The 13784-nt window shown below is 34.2% G+C and overlaps 1 protein-coding gene across 3 annotated transcripts in view; it reads left to right on the top strand.

The window, feature by feature from the left end:
• LOC129953763 (GAS2-like protein pickled eggs) overlaps window positions 1-12585 on the top strand; it is a 261851-nt gene extending 249266 nt beyond the window's left edge. For all 3 annotated transcript variants that reach the window (XM_056067201.1, XM_056067202.1, XM_056067203.1), the window contains 3 exons: window positions 9461-9632; window positions 9708-10104; window positions 10168-12585. In XM_056067201.1, the coding sequence (XP_055923176.1) occupies window positions 9461-9632; window positions 9708-10104; window positions 10168-11261 (1663 nt within the window). In that variant the 3' untranslated portion in view covers window positions 11262-12585. The remainder of the gene's footprint in view (window positions 1-9460; window positions 9633-9707; window positions 10105-10167) is intronic.
• Window positions 12586-13784: the final 1199 nt, after the last annotated feature.

The following is a 13784-nucleotide window of genomic DNA, read 5'->3' as shown; positions in this document are numbered from 1 at the left end:
GGATCCACATCTGGTAAGGACCAATCAGGTTGTTGGCGAAGGGCTTCAAACTTTCACATAATACGGTTGAAAGGATCTTGTATGCAACGTTCAAGAGACCGATGCCTCTGAATTTGGCGCAATTTAGAGGTTCACCTTTCTTGTGTATTGGACAAACTATGCTGAGACTCCACTTAACGGGCACGCTTTCTTCCGATCATATTTTGCAGATGAGTTGGTGCATGCTCCCTTCCAACTCATCGCCTGCTCTTTTAAATAATTTGGCAGCGATGCCGTTAGCTGCAACAGTTTTGTTAGACTATTCATAATGAAATCTCTTAATAGAACACTCGGTAAAATTTCTGATTTATTTAAGTGAACACAAGAACATAAGACCATTTAACCTATTTTCTAAGCATTTTTTATATTGTGCTTACATATTCCACATTCGTGTAGTGCAGCTAAAGAAAGAATCCCTGTACTTAAAACTGAGTGTGAGATTGAGATACAAAGCAACCATTTTTAAAAGTACGGGTTATACAGTGGAATTTTTTGAGACGAGGAACTTTCTATTTCACTATAAGGCATTGTTTATGAAAAAAGGTGTACTGGAAAGTTTACTCTACCTTGCGGTGGTGTTCAAGAGTACCAAAGGTCTCAGTAAAAGAACGATCGCCTATCGTTTTTAAAGCGCTCTTTTCAATTCTACCCAAAAGACTTAAGTACGTTTTTCAGAATTATACTCCAGTTTCGGACGAATAAAAGCTTTGTAAATCATATCCAGATAAGAAGGTAAGTTAGAAGGTACCCATTGAACAATTATATCAAGATGGGAATTTAATGAGCTTATCATACGCTACCATTTGTAGTATACATTCAAAGCTTAAGGATTATTATTTAAAAAATAATAGAGAGTGTCCGAGACAAAACAAAGCCCTGGCCACATCAGCGTATAATTTGTGATGAATACCGATTTGAACACTTCCAGTAGAACTTTAATTTGACGTTCAGAAAGGTAATTTCTGACCCAACCATGAAGACATTCATCAATACCAAATGCACACATTTTTGATAAGAGAGTTTGATGCCAAACTGTTTCAAATGCATTTGACATATCAAGTTACTAAGCCAAAACTGCCGAAGCTTTCATTCTTCTAGAAAGTTCTTGAGCCGAGTATTGATCAGCTTTTAAATGGTTTTGGAAATAAGAAAATAGGCTTGACAAATCCTGTTTTCCATCCACTCGAAAAGAGACTGTAGAGTAAGACAAATGGAAAAGCTAACGCAGTGAACTTGTAAACGTTAAAAAAACTTCTTCAGAACAATGCTGATCAAAATGATTTAAATAAATAAAATAAATAAGGTGTCGCAACAAACCAAGGTCTAGTGACTTACAACTATCAACCATTCCGAGTAATGGTTTCAGGGATGGAATTGCCAATTACTCGCAAGAGACAGTACCGGAGAAAAAAAACTTTAGATGGCACAGACAGGGATCGAAACCAAGACCTCTGGCATGACAGTCCAACGCACTTACCATCATGCCTGAATAAAGTCCAACGTTCAGCTTACCTATGTATAAGCGGATCGCTTCGCACGACCCCATCTACTGCACTAGACACCTTACTCTACCTAACACCTCTTGACATATTTAGCAAACAAATAGCTGCAAGCTCTACTATTCGATTCGCCTCAAAGTTTCGTCACAGTGGAATAACAACAACATAGGCCACTCCGTAATTCTTAGGTATTTAGAATCAATTCCGGAACACACAGACTAAATTTAACAGAAATGTCCAGATTTCTATACCTCCCAGATCTTTCTAGGAGGATAGGACATTCTTGGAAGATGGGTCAATCCATTTTCATACAGATGGTTTAAAACCAAAAGAAGGGGTTGGTGGAGGTGTGTACTCTGATCGACTGATATTAAGTCTCTCATTCCGCCTTCCCAGGCGGAACTTTTGGCTATAAAGAAGTTTTATCCTGGCTTAAAAAAATCATCTGATATCGGTATTTTCTCAGATAGTCAGGCCGCTATCAAATTTGTTTACTCTGTCTCTACAAACTCTATAACAGTTAATGGAGATGGCACAACAGTTTAATATTCACCTTTGCTGGGTGCCGGGCCATAGAGACATTCCAGGTTACTGTAAGGCAGATGAACTCGCCAGGAACGGTACAGTACTACCCATTCTACCACGTTTGGCAAATGCTGGCATACTAATCGCTACTTGTAAACTATCGCTAATCCAAAACGCTATGAAGAAGGCAAACACCAGGTGAAACAACATCACCACGTGTCAGGTCACAAAAACCATCTGGCCAACACTAGATTTAAAGCGATCACGGTGTTTGCTATCTCTTAGCATATAAACTCGATAAAAGGTGCCATAACCGGACACTGTCTAATAGAAAAGCACGCCACGTGGGTAGGCGTATTCTCAAATAACTTTTGCAAAAGCTAGGAATAGGAAGAAACACCTTCTCTGTAAATGCCCTGCTCTAGCTCCAAAACGCAAGAATTACCTAGGACAATTCTTCTTTAACGATCTAAATCACATCAGCATAATCAGCCTCTCACGTTTCGTAAAGCACTCAAACTAGTTCCATTGAGCTCAGAGGGAAGTTTCAAGATTCATGTAGTATCACAATGGGCCATTAAACTGGCCTAAGTGTGTCCGTTTCCATCATGGACACCCACTTTAACGTAACCTAACCTACCATCATGCCACGTAAAAAACGTTCAAATCCTTGCTCGATAAGCATAAAGCTTTCCCAAATAATGCACGACTGATTAATGGCAACTTATTGATCCGTAAAGTGTTCAAGATAAGACCTTTAAGCCCATTTGTTGGGGTTGCTTTGCTAAGTTAATATCAATCAACAACAGCCAATTTTCCCCGGAATAACCCTTAGAACTTTTCATGTTGTTTTTTTTTTTGATTTTCTTAGTGAACAGTTATAATTTTCTTTATCTCAAAACATTTTTCAATTTGACTTTACCACAAATCACGTTTATCAAATGTGTTACTTGCTATATTTATTTACGCGTCCATAGTTTGGAAGCAAAGCAGTCAATCCACACTTACTTTGGTACACCATAGCGTATACGTTACATTTTTTTGTATTTGTTTGTGAAAAACTCATTCATCACCATCAAGAGTAAGACGCTTAGCTTAAAGGTCACACAAAAGACACCACATGGTTTCATTTAACCAACAACAAGTTTATCATAAACCCTTTTCCTGCGCTCTTTTTTTCCTGGTTAACATAGAAAATTGTAAACATATTTAGCAAGTCAAATAATAAACGACCGACGACGACATCACAGTTTTTACGTGACAATTATTCTCTTCGTGTTCATGTACAAATCTTATACACGTTTATTTCACATCATTGTCATTATTGTATATTCTAAGCTCACTTCTATACGTCTGTCAGACTCATTAGCATTTGCTGTGTCGACGCTAAACAAAACATATCTACTTCTAGTAGTAATATACTTGTCGAAAAGATTATATCCCATTTTATAAGTCAATTAGAATTGCTAATTATTGAGATACTTGTTTGTTTACTTTAGAATTGTATTTTGTGCACCTCCCTCCATATCGAAGCCAATCAATTGAAGAACTGCAAATAAATTATGATTATTATTAAGTATTGGTCATCCAATCTACGAACGTAAGTTCATCAATATGTTACATTGTGTCTCCTTAGTTTAACATACCCTTTCGATGTTTTTGAACATTCCCTCGCATTCAATGGTTAAATGTCAATAGGTTAAACGTGTGGTTTTCTATCTGGCAATACTTTTTTCGAAGTTGGTCTTCTTTTGCACGCAAAATACTTTTTGAAGAAATCTTTTGCTGAGCGCAAAACGAAACACCCTATACACACATAAATGAGTAACACCCTGAACTGATGTTATCTGACAGGTGTTGCCGTTATTTCCTTTTTTTATAAATAAAAATTCACATTTTATTTTCTATTTTGAATTTTAATTGCAACTTCAACCTCACGATTTATTATGATAAATTTGTTAATCGAAACGTTTTGACAATGATCGAGAGAATGGCAAATAGTTGTGGGGCGTGTGTCAACTGTCGAAAAGAATACCTAATGTCGTCTATATTAAAGTTAGTTATTTTATAGATGATAGATATCTGGTTTAAATGTTATGATCTAACCCACTTTTGTGTGCCTACGAGTTGATACAACTTATTAACATCTTTTATGGTGTGTTGATTTATTAAAGTTTGAAATAGAATTAGCCCAATATTTGCTTGTCGAATTTGCATAATTCGGTGTAATTACCCGCATAAATATTTTGTTATCTAGTAGATTTCTGCCAGCTCAGTTAAATGAGTGACTGTGAAGGTTAGTCTGTCATAGAGATCAAATTTTAATTCACAGCATAAGGAGATTGTCAGGTTTATGAGTGTTGGATTTGTTAATTTATACTATAAGTTTTTTTTGACGATGATGGTTGAAGCTTGATTGCTCAAAGCGTTGAATGTGTGGCTAATAAATTCTTTCATCATTGCTAATTATTACCGAAGGTTTATTTCAACTGGTTTCTTGAAGAATGAAAAAAGGCTTAAGCCTTAATAAATGAAAGGCTTAGAAAAATCTTATTGCTTGAAAACGATAAAAGTTGTTGTTTTTTTTTAACAGAACTAAAGTAGATTTATTTTGTGTTAGATTTTTGTTGTATTAGAATTAAAGGTCTTAAATCGAGTGTGAAGTACAGAACTTGGATTTTGAGTGACTCAACATACAAAAATCTGAAGGTGTTAAATCATAAGTGCTCCGTGGGGTGTTCTCACTGAAGATGATTTTACTAGGAATATCTGGATCTTTTTAGTACAATTCAGGGGAACAATTAACAAAGATACAAAGTTGTTGGTGATCGATCGGCTTGATTACTTGTGTAAGCTAAACTTTAAAAGCCTTAAGATTAAAGATTTACTAGGAATTAACAAGCCTTTTACATCACTAACTTTTCCCAACAATTCAAATTTTCCAACCAGGTTTATTACTTCTGCCTTATTAATTGTTTCCCTACAAACCAAAAGTGCTTGATTGCAATATTTTTACCATTTTTGTAGTGAACTTTTCAATGCGTTGAAAGCGTGTATTGTTTTATTTTGAAGAACGGTGCATTTAATTTATGTCCAATTTTAAAAGATGACAGCTTAAAAAGTGACCACTTCTCAAATTTCTCCCCAATTAAAACGAAACTTGTTATTAGAAAAACTTTTATAAGGATAAGGAATCTCTTTGAATCATCTTTCGTTACTCTGATATAGAAAATTGTCAAGTCTTAATGGCTAAATCACAAACACTCTTCAGCTTCGGCTGCGTTACTGTGGGCCATCCAAAGACAAATATTTTGTCTGTTGACATTTGTGTACAGCTGTTGAGCTGTCAGACAAAGCTAATGTTCAGATAATTGAACTAGAGTTTCCGTTTGGAGTCACATTACGTTTTATTACGTTATTTTCCTTACGATTGTCAAACGAAAACGTGAGGTCGAAGCTCCATTGTGATAGCATGCATTGAATTCCTATGGTTGAACTGGAAGCTGAAGCGTGCAACGAATTAGCGAATGGACGAACAAACGTGATTTTACACATTTTAAAAAGTCAATTTCAAACAAATACACATTGAAATTATAAGAAATCAATTGGCACTAATGTTAGGATAATAAAATTTGCATTGTTTTTCTCTAAAATGCGAAAATTTTGTAAAAACAATTTGGTAGAAACGAATTGCAGTGAGGTTTCCACGAACTGTCAAACTCTGTTCGCGTTCTATATACTATCCAAACTGCAACGAATAAATTGTTCGCGCGCAACATAACCTTGAAGTTATACCACTCTTGTTTTGTTTTTCCGTGAAAGATCATATGGTTGAGGAAAATATGGAGAAAAGTGTTATTCAATTCGTCGCTGTCTGCGAATAGAAATAAAGCCCATGTGAAAGAAAATTCAAAATATGCGAACATCCACAGTTCGCAGTTTATGTGCAAGATGCTTTAAGCACTATTCGCATGAGCACGACCAACGAATGAACGAATGTCCGTCGATTTTGACATTTCTTTCACTTTAGAGTATTTAATTCGTAGCAAATAAAGTTTGACTTTGACAATTTTGCTACACCGAAACTAAAACAAGAATGCTTTTTTTAAGTTAAGTTCGCGCGATTATTTATTCGTTGCGAGTGTGGATAATGTATAACGCGAATAAAGTTTGACAGTTCGTATCAACTACAATTTTGTTCGCGACGAATAAATTTGCTTCCTTAAATCTATTAAAATATGATATTGAAAAGTAAAATATGATATTGAGAAGTTTTGTTAAGAATTTGTGTGGAAATATGTCTTCAAACGTATATAAATTCACATTTTGTAATTCATTCGTCGTTCGTTGGCCGCACTCATGTGAATACTGCTTTACAGACAATCAGATCTGTCAATTAAAAAATGTTGCCAAATGTCAATCATTTTTTGAGCCTACAATCAGTGTGTTCCACATCTAGTTTCAGAATGAAAGTTTTAGCCATTTTTAGTCTAAAGTCGTTCCACACTTCAAAAGTTGTGCTTATTTTTACAAAAGAGAGTGTGTGCTTTTGCCAGAATTCGTTAAAGAAATTTCTTATGGCGATTTCTGAGCTGGCTATCAAATTCGATTTGACGTTCACGGCAACTAATTACAAAAGAAAAAAAAACTATTCACTAAGGGTTGTCAAAGTAATTCTTTTCTTTTCATTTTAGTTTAGGTAAATATGAATATTGTTCATGCTTTCTATTTCCTTTATTTAATCAAAAAGTTTTCATAAAATTTATATCTTTTATAAATCTGTTGCTGAAGAAGAAATGTGGAGAAGAAAATTGTGGTGATTTTTTGAGAAAAAAAAAACGCAGTTTCATTATTTAAGGAATAATTTTATTTTTATTTAAAATAAATATAAATTTACTTTTGTTGATATTTATTTTATTGGATTCTTATTCATCATTAGGTTTTTTTAAATTTATCAATGATCTTCGGTAACTCTGCTAGAGTATATTTGTCTTTGACGTTAAAAAAGTAGTCCAAACTAGTACAAATTGGTGCGAAAACCGTTGCAGATATTTTGACAGTTTGCGTTTTCTCCGAGAGCATTTCATCCCATCTCTTCAAATTTGACATTTGAACCACTTTTAGTGCGAGAAATATTTAGTACAGACCTAATATTTTGTTAAACTATAATCAAAAACGTAATTGTCACCCACTGTCAAACGACATTTAAGATTGTCAAATGCCGTTATTTAAGACATCTGACAATCTTTGATATTTTATTCAAAATTAAATCAACTTACCCAGTGACAAATAAATTAAAAGAATTGGACACATCTGCCAATCGTTTGAACAGACCGTTTTCCATTATCATCTATTGTAAGATCACTTACAAGCACTCTTGACAATTTTCTGTACTTACCTTAAGATCATTTGAAGTGTGGTTTTCAAGAAGAAATAAAACTCAAATAATTGTATGTAGTTTATGTTTGTAGCTAATAATTCAGTTTTATTTTAAAGATAAAAGTTTCCCATTGTATTTAAATTAATGATTTCGGGCAAGTTGCCCCCGCGGCTGGCTCGAATAAATTCCAGGCTCGAGACCTAGTTCGCTATCTTTTGCAGAAATTGGGGCTAGGAATAATGCGTCAAATGTTATCTTCCAGGGCGTTTATAGTTTACCTACTCAGACCACTGACTTTACATAGCACAACCCTACAAAAATAGTCCAGCTGTCATCGCATGATATAGAGACCAGATAATGCGCTCACCAAAAGTTTTCTTCAATAAATTGATTGTTTTGTCACCGAGCAAAACGAACCATTAGTTTTTGTAAAGGGTGATTTTTTTGAGGTTAGGATTTTCATGCATTAGTATTTGACAGATCACGCGGGATTTCAGACATGGTGTCAAAGAGAAAGATGCTCAGTATGCTTTGACATTTCATCATGAATAGACTTACTAACGAGCAACGCTTGCAAATCATTGAATTTTATTACCAAAATCAGTGTTCGGTTCGAAATGTGTTTCGCGCTTTACGTCCGATTTATGGTCTACATAATCATAAAGGCTCATTTCTGGTTGAATGGCTACGTAAATAAGCAAAATTGCCGCATTTGGAGTGAAGAGCAACCAGAAGCCGTTCAAGAACTGCCCATGCATCCCGAAAAATGCACTGTTTGGTGTGGTTTGTACGCTGGTGGAATCATTGGACCGTATTTTTTCAAAGATGCTGTTGGACGCAACGTTACGGTGAATGGCGATCACTATCGTTCAATGCTAACAAACTTTTTGTTGCCAAAAATGGAAGAACTGAACTTGGTTGACATGTGGTTTCAACAAGATGGCGCTACATGCCACACAGCTCGCGATTCTATGGCCATTTTGAGGGAAAACTTCGGAGAACAATTCATCTCAAGGAATGGACCGTTAAGTTGGCCACCAAGATCATGAGATTTGACGCCTTTAGACTATTTTTTGTGGGGCTACGTCAAGTCTAAAGTCTACACAAATAAGCCAGCAACTATTCCAGCTTTGGAAGACAACATTTCCGAAGAAATTCGGGCTACTCCGGCCGAAATGCTCGAAAAAGTTACCCAAAATTGGACTTTCCGAATGGACCACCTAAGACGCAGCCGCGGTCAACATTTAAATAAAATTATCTTCAAAAAGTAAATGTCATAGACCAATCTAACGTTTCAAATAAAGAATCGATGAAATTTTGCAAATTTTATGCGTTTTTTTTTTTAAATTTCTCAAGCTCTTAAAAAATCACCGTTTATAAACTGTCAAAAAAACACTAACTCCGACAAAAGTATTGCCAAATTTTTCAAAATGTATTAACTTAGTCATAATGAAATGATTAAGCAAAATTTTACTAAACGCGTCTTAATCTTATATTAAATTCTAAAATCCTTTTGAAAAACATAAAATAAATATTAAACCCCGGAGGTCTTAAACTTCCTTCTAAAAATATTCAAATTCTTCGTTAACCTTTTCACTCTTCAATTGGCACAGCACAATATTATCCAAGTCAAATCATCAATGAAAAGTAAAAGTCATAGTTTAAAAGTCTTAAAATAGAACTGTCCTTCAATTATTATCTATTGGACTTATAAATACCATTCGTCCATTGATGTATTACTAATTCAATTTATTACTCACACCCTTCCACGGTCAATTGGCTCTAGCAGGATTATTATTTGATACGTATTACCTGTGACATGCATTAAGACTAATATTGCCTTTACCTGTAAGTTGTTCTATTGACGACTTCATAAGAAATTCAGTACATGCCCGGGAAGCAAGCTAATTCACCACGACTTGACACGAACTGAAATTCAATATCTTTATATAAATAGTTACTTTTTTTCTCTTTAAACATTTTAACTTCATAATATTCTATTTTATATTATTTTTAGATCACCACCTTCAACCAGAAAAGTTGTATCGACCTTTAACAGTTCACCAAATAATTCACCATCTGTTAATGGTGTCAGCAACTTGTCACCGAGTGCCGCTGGCAAAGCACGCAGTCGCAGTCCCACGTATCGAAAACAACTAAATCATACTTCCAGCAATGAGAGTAGCAATGTAGGTTACAATATGATGCCAAATGGCTTGAAAAACTGACTTTTAAAGTTGCATTGTTTATTTTTTTAATTTTAGGAAAAACTGCACACACCATCCCAAATTGCTGCACCTAATCTTGCTAGGCGTTCAATGTCTCCCAGCCCAAGGCGTATTTATGACATGAGGAAAAAACAAACTTCTCTGGACTCATCTAGCGGACCAAAATCTCTACCAACAAATGCAGGCGATATGTCTGCCAATCATGTGCAATTTGAAAATCTAAATTTGGTACAGACTGAGGTTATAAGTCCACCTAATAGCAGTGGAACGCTAAGTAATGAAACTTCTAGTAGCACCAAATTTGAAAACATCAGTGATAATGGAAGCGAGATTAGCGATGAGGGATATCGCAGTTTGGGTTTGATTCAGTCCAACGCACAGAAAAGAGAATCAATCCATAGTCAAACGTCAGTTGATGATGCTGAAAATACTGGTAATATTTTTTAAAATACGTGTTATGAGCAATATTTTAAATGAAATCCTTTTTTTTCTGCAGCGCGTCAAGACCAAACATCAAGTGACTCACAATTGTCTCCAATCGATGACGGAACGCCATCAATCAAAACTCCAGAAATTTGCGAAACAGACAATACTATTGATCCTCATTCGTCTCTATCTGAGCAACTCGATTCTATTGTTACAATTACTCCTTCCCTCGACGACGAAGAAGACGTTAATAAATTCGAACAATCTGGGGTGTTTATAACCGAAGATGAAATAACTGTCGATATTGCCAATAATACCGGCCTTCGAAAAACCGGCTTCTCAACAAAAATCTATGGCGAAGAAGATGCAAAACTAAATACGAAACCATCTAATAAATGTAAAATTCCCCGCTCTCCAATTCCGCTTAGGCGCAGAAGTTTAGATAACAGTAGTTGTCACAGCAGCATGGCTGACGTGCGTAATTCCCCGGACAATCGATCTCAAACAGGAGTGCCAGTATTCAACAGGAAAAAGCCAGTCTACAGATCAGTTAGAAAACCAAGCGAGCTTGCCAATGAAGCACAAAAAACTCCCGGAAAAGATGTTACCAATACTTGGAGTGGTCGTGTACCTCCAACTGGTAAGAAACGGCCTACCATGACAGCAGACACATTTAGTCCAGGCTTCAATCGCAACTCAAAAACACGTTCATCTCAAATTCTCTACGACAGTAATGGCCGTCGAGTAAAAGGCGGTGCATCACTCACAACATCTCCCGTCAAAAACAATGCCTCCTCACCGTTGGCCCAACAGCTTTTAGAGGCAGCCAATAGTGCTAAAAATGACGCACAAATTCTCGAAAAAATGAAAACTCTCTTATCGAGGTATTCAACCAGTAACTTGGGAACGCCTCGACCAGCAAATCTCAAAAAACCCATCTACGATGACTTCACCACAGCATGGGTAAATAGTAACGGACATTTGGAGAGATCTAGCAGTTGTTCGCCGCCCACAAAAGGTCCTTCTAAGCGAAGTTCAGCCGCTTCATCAAACGATAGTACTCACAGTCACAGTCGGGATGTATCGCTTATTGTCTCACCCAGACGAGATCGGGGCCTTACTAGGATTCCATTACCTACAAGGCAAAATACTGAGCTCTACTAAGGATAAAACTAAAAGTATTCAAAAACAAAAAAAAAAGCTTTTTTATATGATGAAAATTAAGGTAATGTAGAGTTCAGATGCGCTTTGCTTACGAACTGAACGAAACAAAAAAGTAGTTGAATATATTTTGTAGTAATTTTTATACTAAAAAAACAAAACAATTAGAAAAGACAGAAACAGAAATTGACGTAGGCAGATCTTTTGTATTTAACACCTCATTAAAAACAAATTTCAAAACACTCAAACAAAAACCAAAAACTACACCTCAATGTTAAATTTGCAAGTTTAATTTCTCAGTTTATGCAATTAGACAGTCGTAAATTGAAATCTTTAAGTGGCAGAAGTCAAGAAATTACAAAAATCAGAAAATTCAAAATACCAAAGGGATAAATTTTAAAATTCCAATCAAATCAGAGCCTTCTGAAATACCATCAGTAAAGCTTGACACAAGAGAGCTTTTAGAATACTTTATTAAATGGACAGGTTCATACTACATAAGGAATTTCATTGGTTGTCAACTGTATTCTTTGAATGCAAAATGAGATCAAGGAATCAAGCCCATTTTTCAGATGTCATTACTTTCAAACTTGGAGCTTTATTATTTACTTGCAATAGTTTTTCATAGTCCTTATTCCTTTTTCCATATGATAAGGAACTCTTTTACACATACATAAGTGTAAATAAATCGCAGATTTATGAAGTTTAACCTTCAGGTAAATGCGAAAATATGATCAACTGTCATTTTGACATAAGCTGTCAAAATGTTGCAAATGTTTAGTCGATGGTATTTGCAAAGCTGTCAATGTCAAAGTTTAAAAGACAATGTATAAATACGACTGTCAGCTTTTTGCAATTTGTCTTTGATTCCTTAAATCACTTGCCTCTAACGTATAACTGAGCGGATAAGTTTAAATGTAGGTCGACATATCATCTTTTGATATGTGTATCAAGATATTTTCTGGTTAGATTTTTGTAAAGTAAAAATGTTAAACTTCATTCCAGAAAAAAGAACAACAACTTGACGGATTTGAAATTAAAAAAAAAAACATTAAGTTTGCCAATTTATTATTTAGTTTTAATGCATTCAAATAAAAATTAAATATTATTAAGAAGGACGGTGGCGCATTCGAATTAAGTTATATCAATTTATTTTTAAATAGACGAAGAATATTCTTCCATGCAATGTCAAGAATCAGTCGATGACAGAGCTCGAGCCCGATCAAAAGCCTGCAAATAATGCAGTTTCAAAGAGTGAAATATATATCAAAAGAGTATAGTGTTTATTTTATTGGTGCTTTAATATGAGTTAGACAATTTATTACTCCCCAACCAACCCCCCACCACCCCTCGTAGGTTAGTGTCTAAAATAAACAAAATAAAAAAACTACATTCAACATACTATCCAACTTATATATTATGTATAACCATCCCATAATTATTACTCTCCAAGTCTTTCTCTTCAACTTCACTTAATATCCAAAATCCAAACACTCGATTTCTTTAAACAAAATAAATCAACAAATTGTAAACACAAGGTCACACAATAAAATATTAAGCATTAAATTAAAATTACATAACAGAGTTGATTATGTTTATATGACCAGTATAATTAGATTATTACATAATATTTTTATTTTTCGTTGTTACATAAATATAATTATTATTATTTCTAGATTAAAAAAACTACATTGTAATGTAATAAAAAAACAAAAACTAAACAAAAATAAAATAAAATTGTGTATTTAAATTTTGTATTAATATTGTAGCTTTTAGCCATCGAGTTGACACATTTATAAATAATTATTAATTAATAAAAATGATTAAAAGTTATTTTATACAAAGATATATAAATTAAAACACAACAACAACAACAACAAAACCGAAACCAATAAGTTCCCAAATATCACAATAAAATTGTTAAATATTTTTTTAATTAATATTTTGTTTACAAATAATATTCTATTCTATTTGCAATGTTTTCTTTATTTTTAATTTGATTATTATTTTTTTTTTTGGTAAATTTAAGTATAAAACATCAAATGGAAATGTATTTAAAATACATATAAAAATAAAGCATAAAACAATTATTATTATGTCACACTATATTACAAAAAAAACTTATAACAAAACTGTCAAAAAAAACACTTAAAAAACCAATAAAACAAATAAAAAACCTTAAAACTGTTGAGTCTTATTTCTGTTTTTGTCAAATCTTCAGATCTTCAAAACAATGCCAAACAAACTGCTTTGGATATTGTTGGGATTGACATTTTAGTTTACACGAACGAACCCTGTGCTTCTCAAACTCGAATATGATTTACTCGCAGCAACTTCTTCGAGTCTCTAAAGCCCGCTTTATTCGGAGACCTCATCTATCAAAATTCGCTCTGTTCAATTTTCTGTTTGAAAAAATCAATTTTATTGATTATTGTACCAGGCGACCATGTTGCGTAGCAGGTATTCTTTTCTGATTCTGAATTCCTATTTAAAGTCTACTCACACACTCATATCATTCCCGTGTAA

The sequence above is a fragment of the Eupeodes corollae genome, chromosome 1 (assembly GCF_945859685.1).
Source record: "Eupeodes corollae chromosome 1, idEupCoro1.1, whole genome shotgun sequence".
NCBI lineage: Eukaryota > Metazoa > Arthropoda > Insecta > Diptera > Syrphidae > Eupeodes > Eupeodes corollae.
Note: the sequence above shows the minus strand (reverse complement) of the source record. Positions and strands in the feature narration are given on the sequence as shown.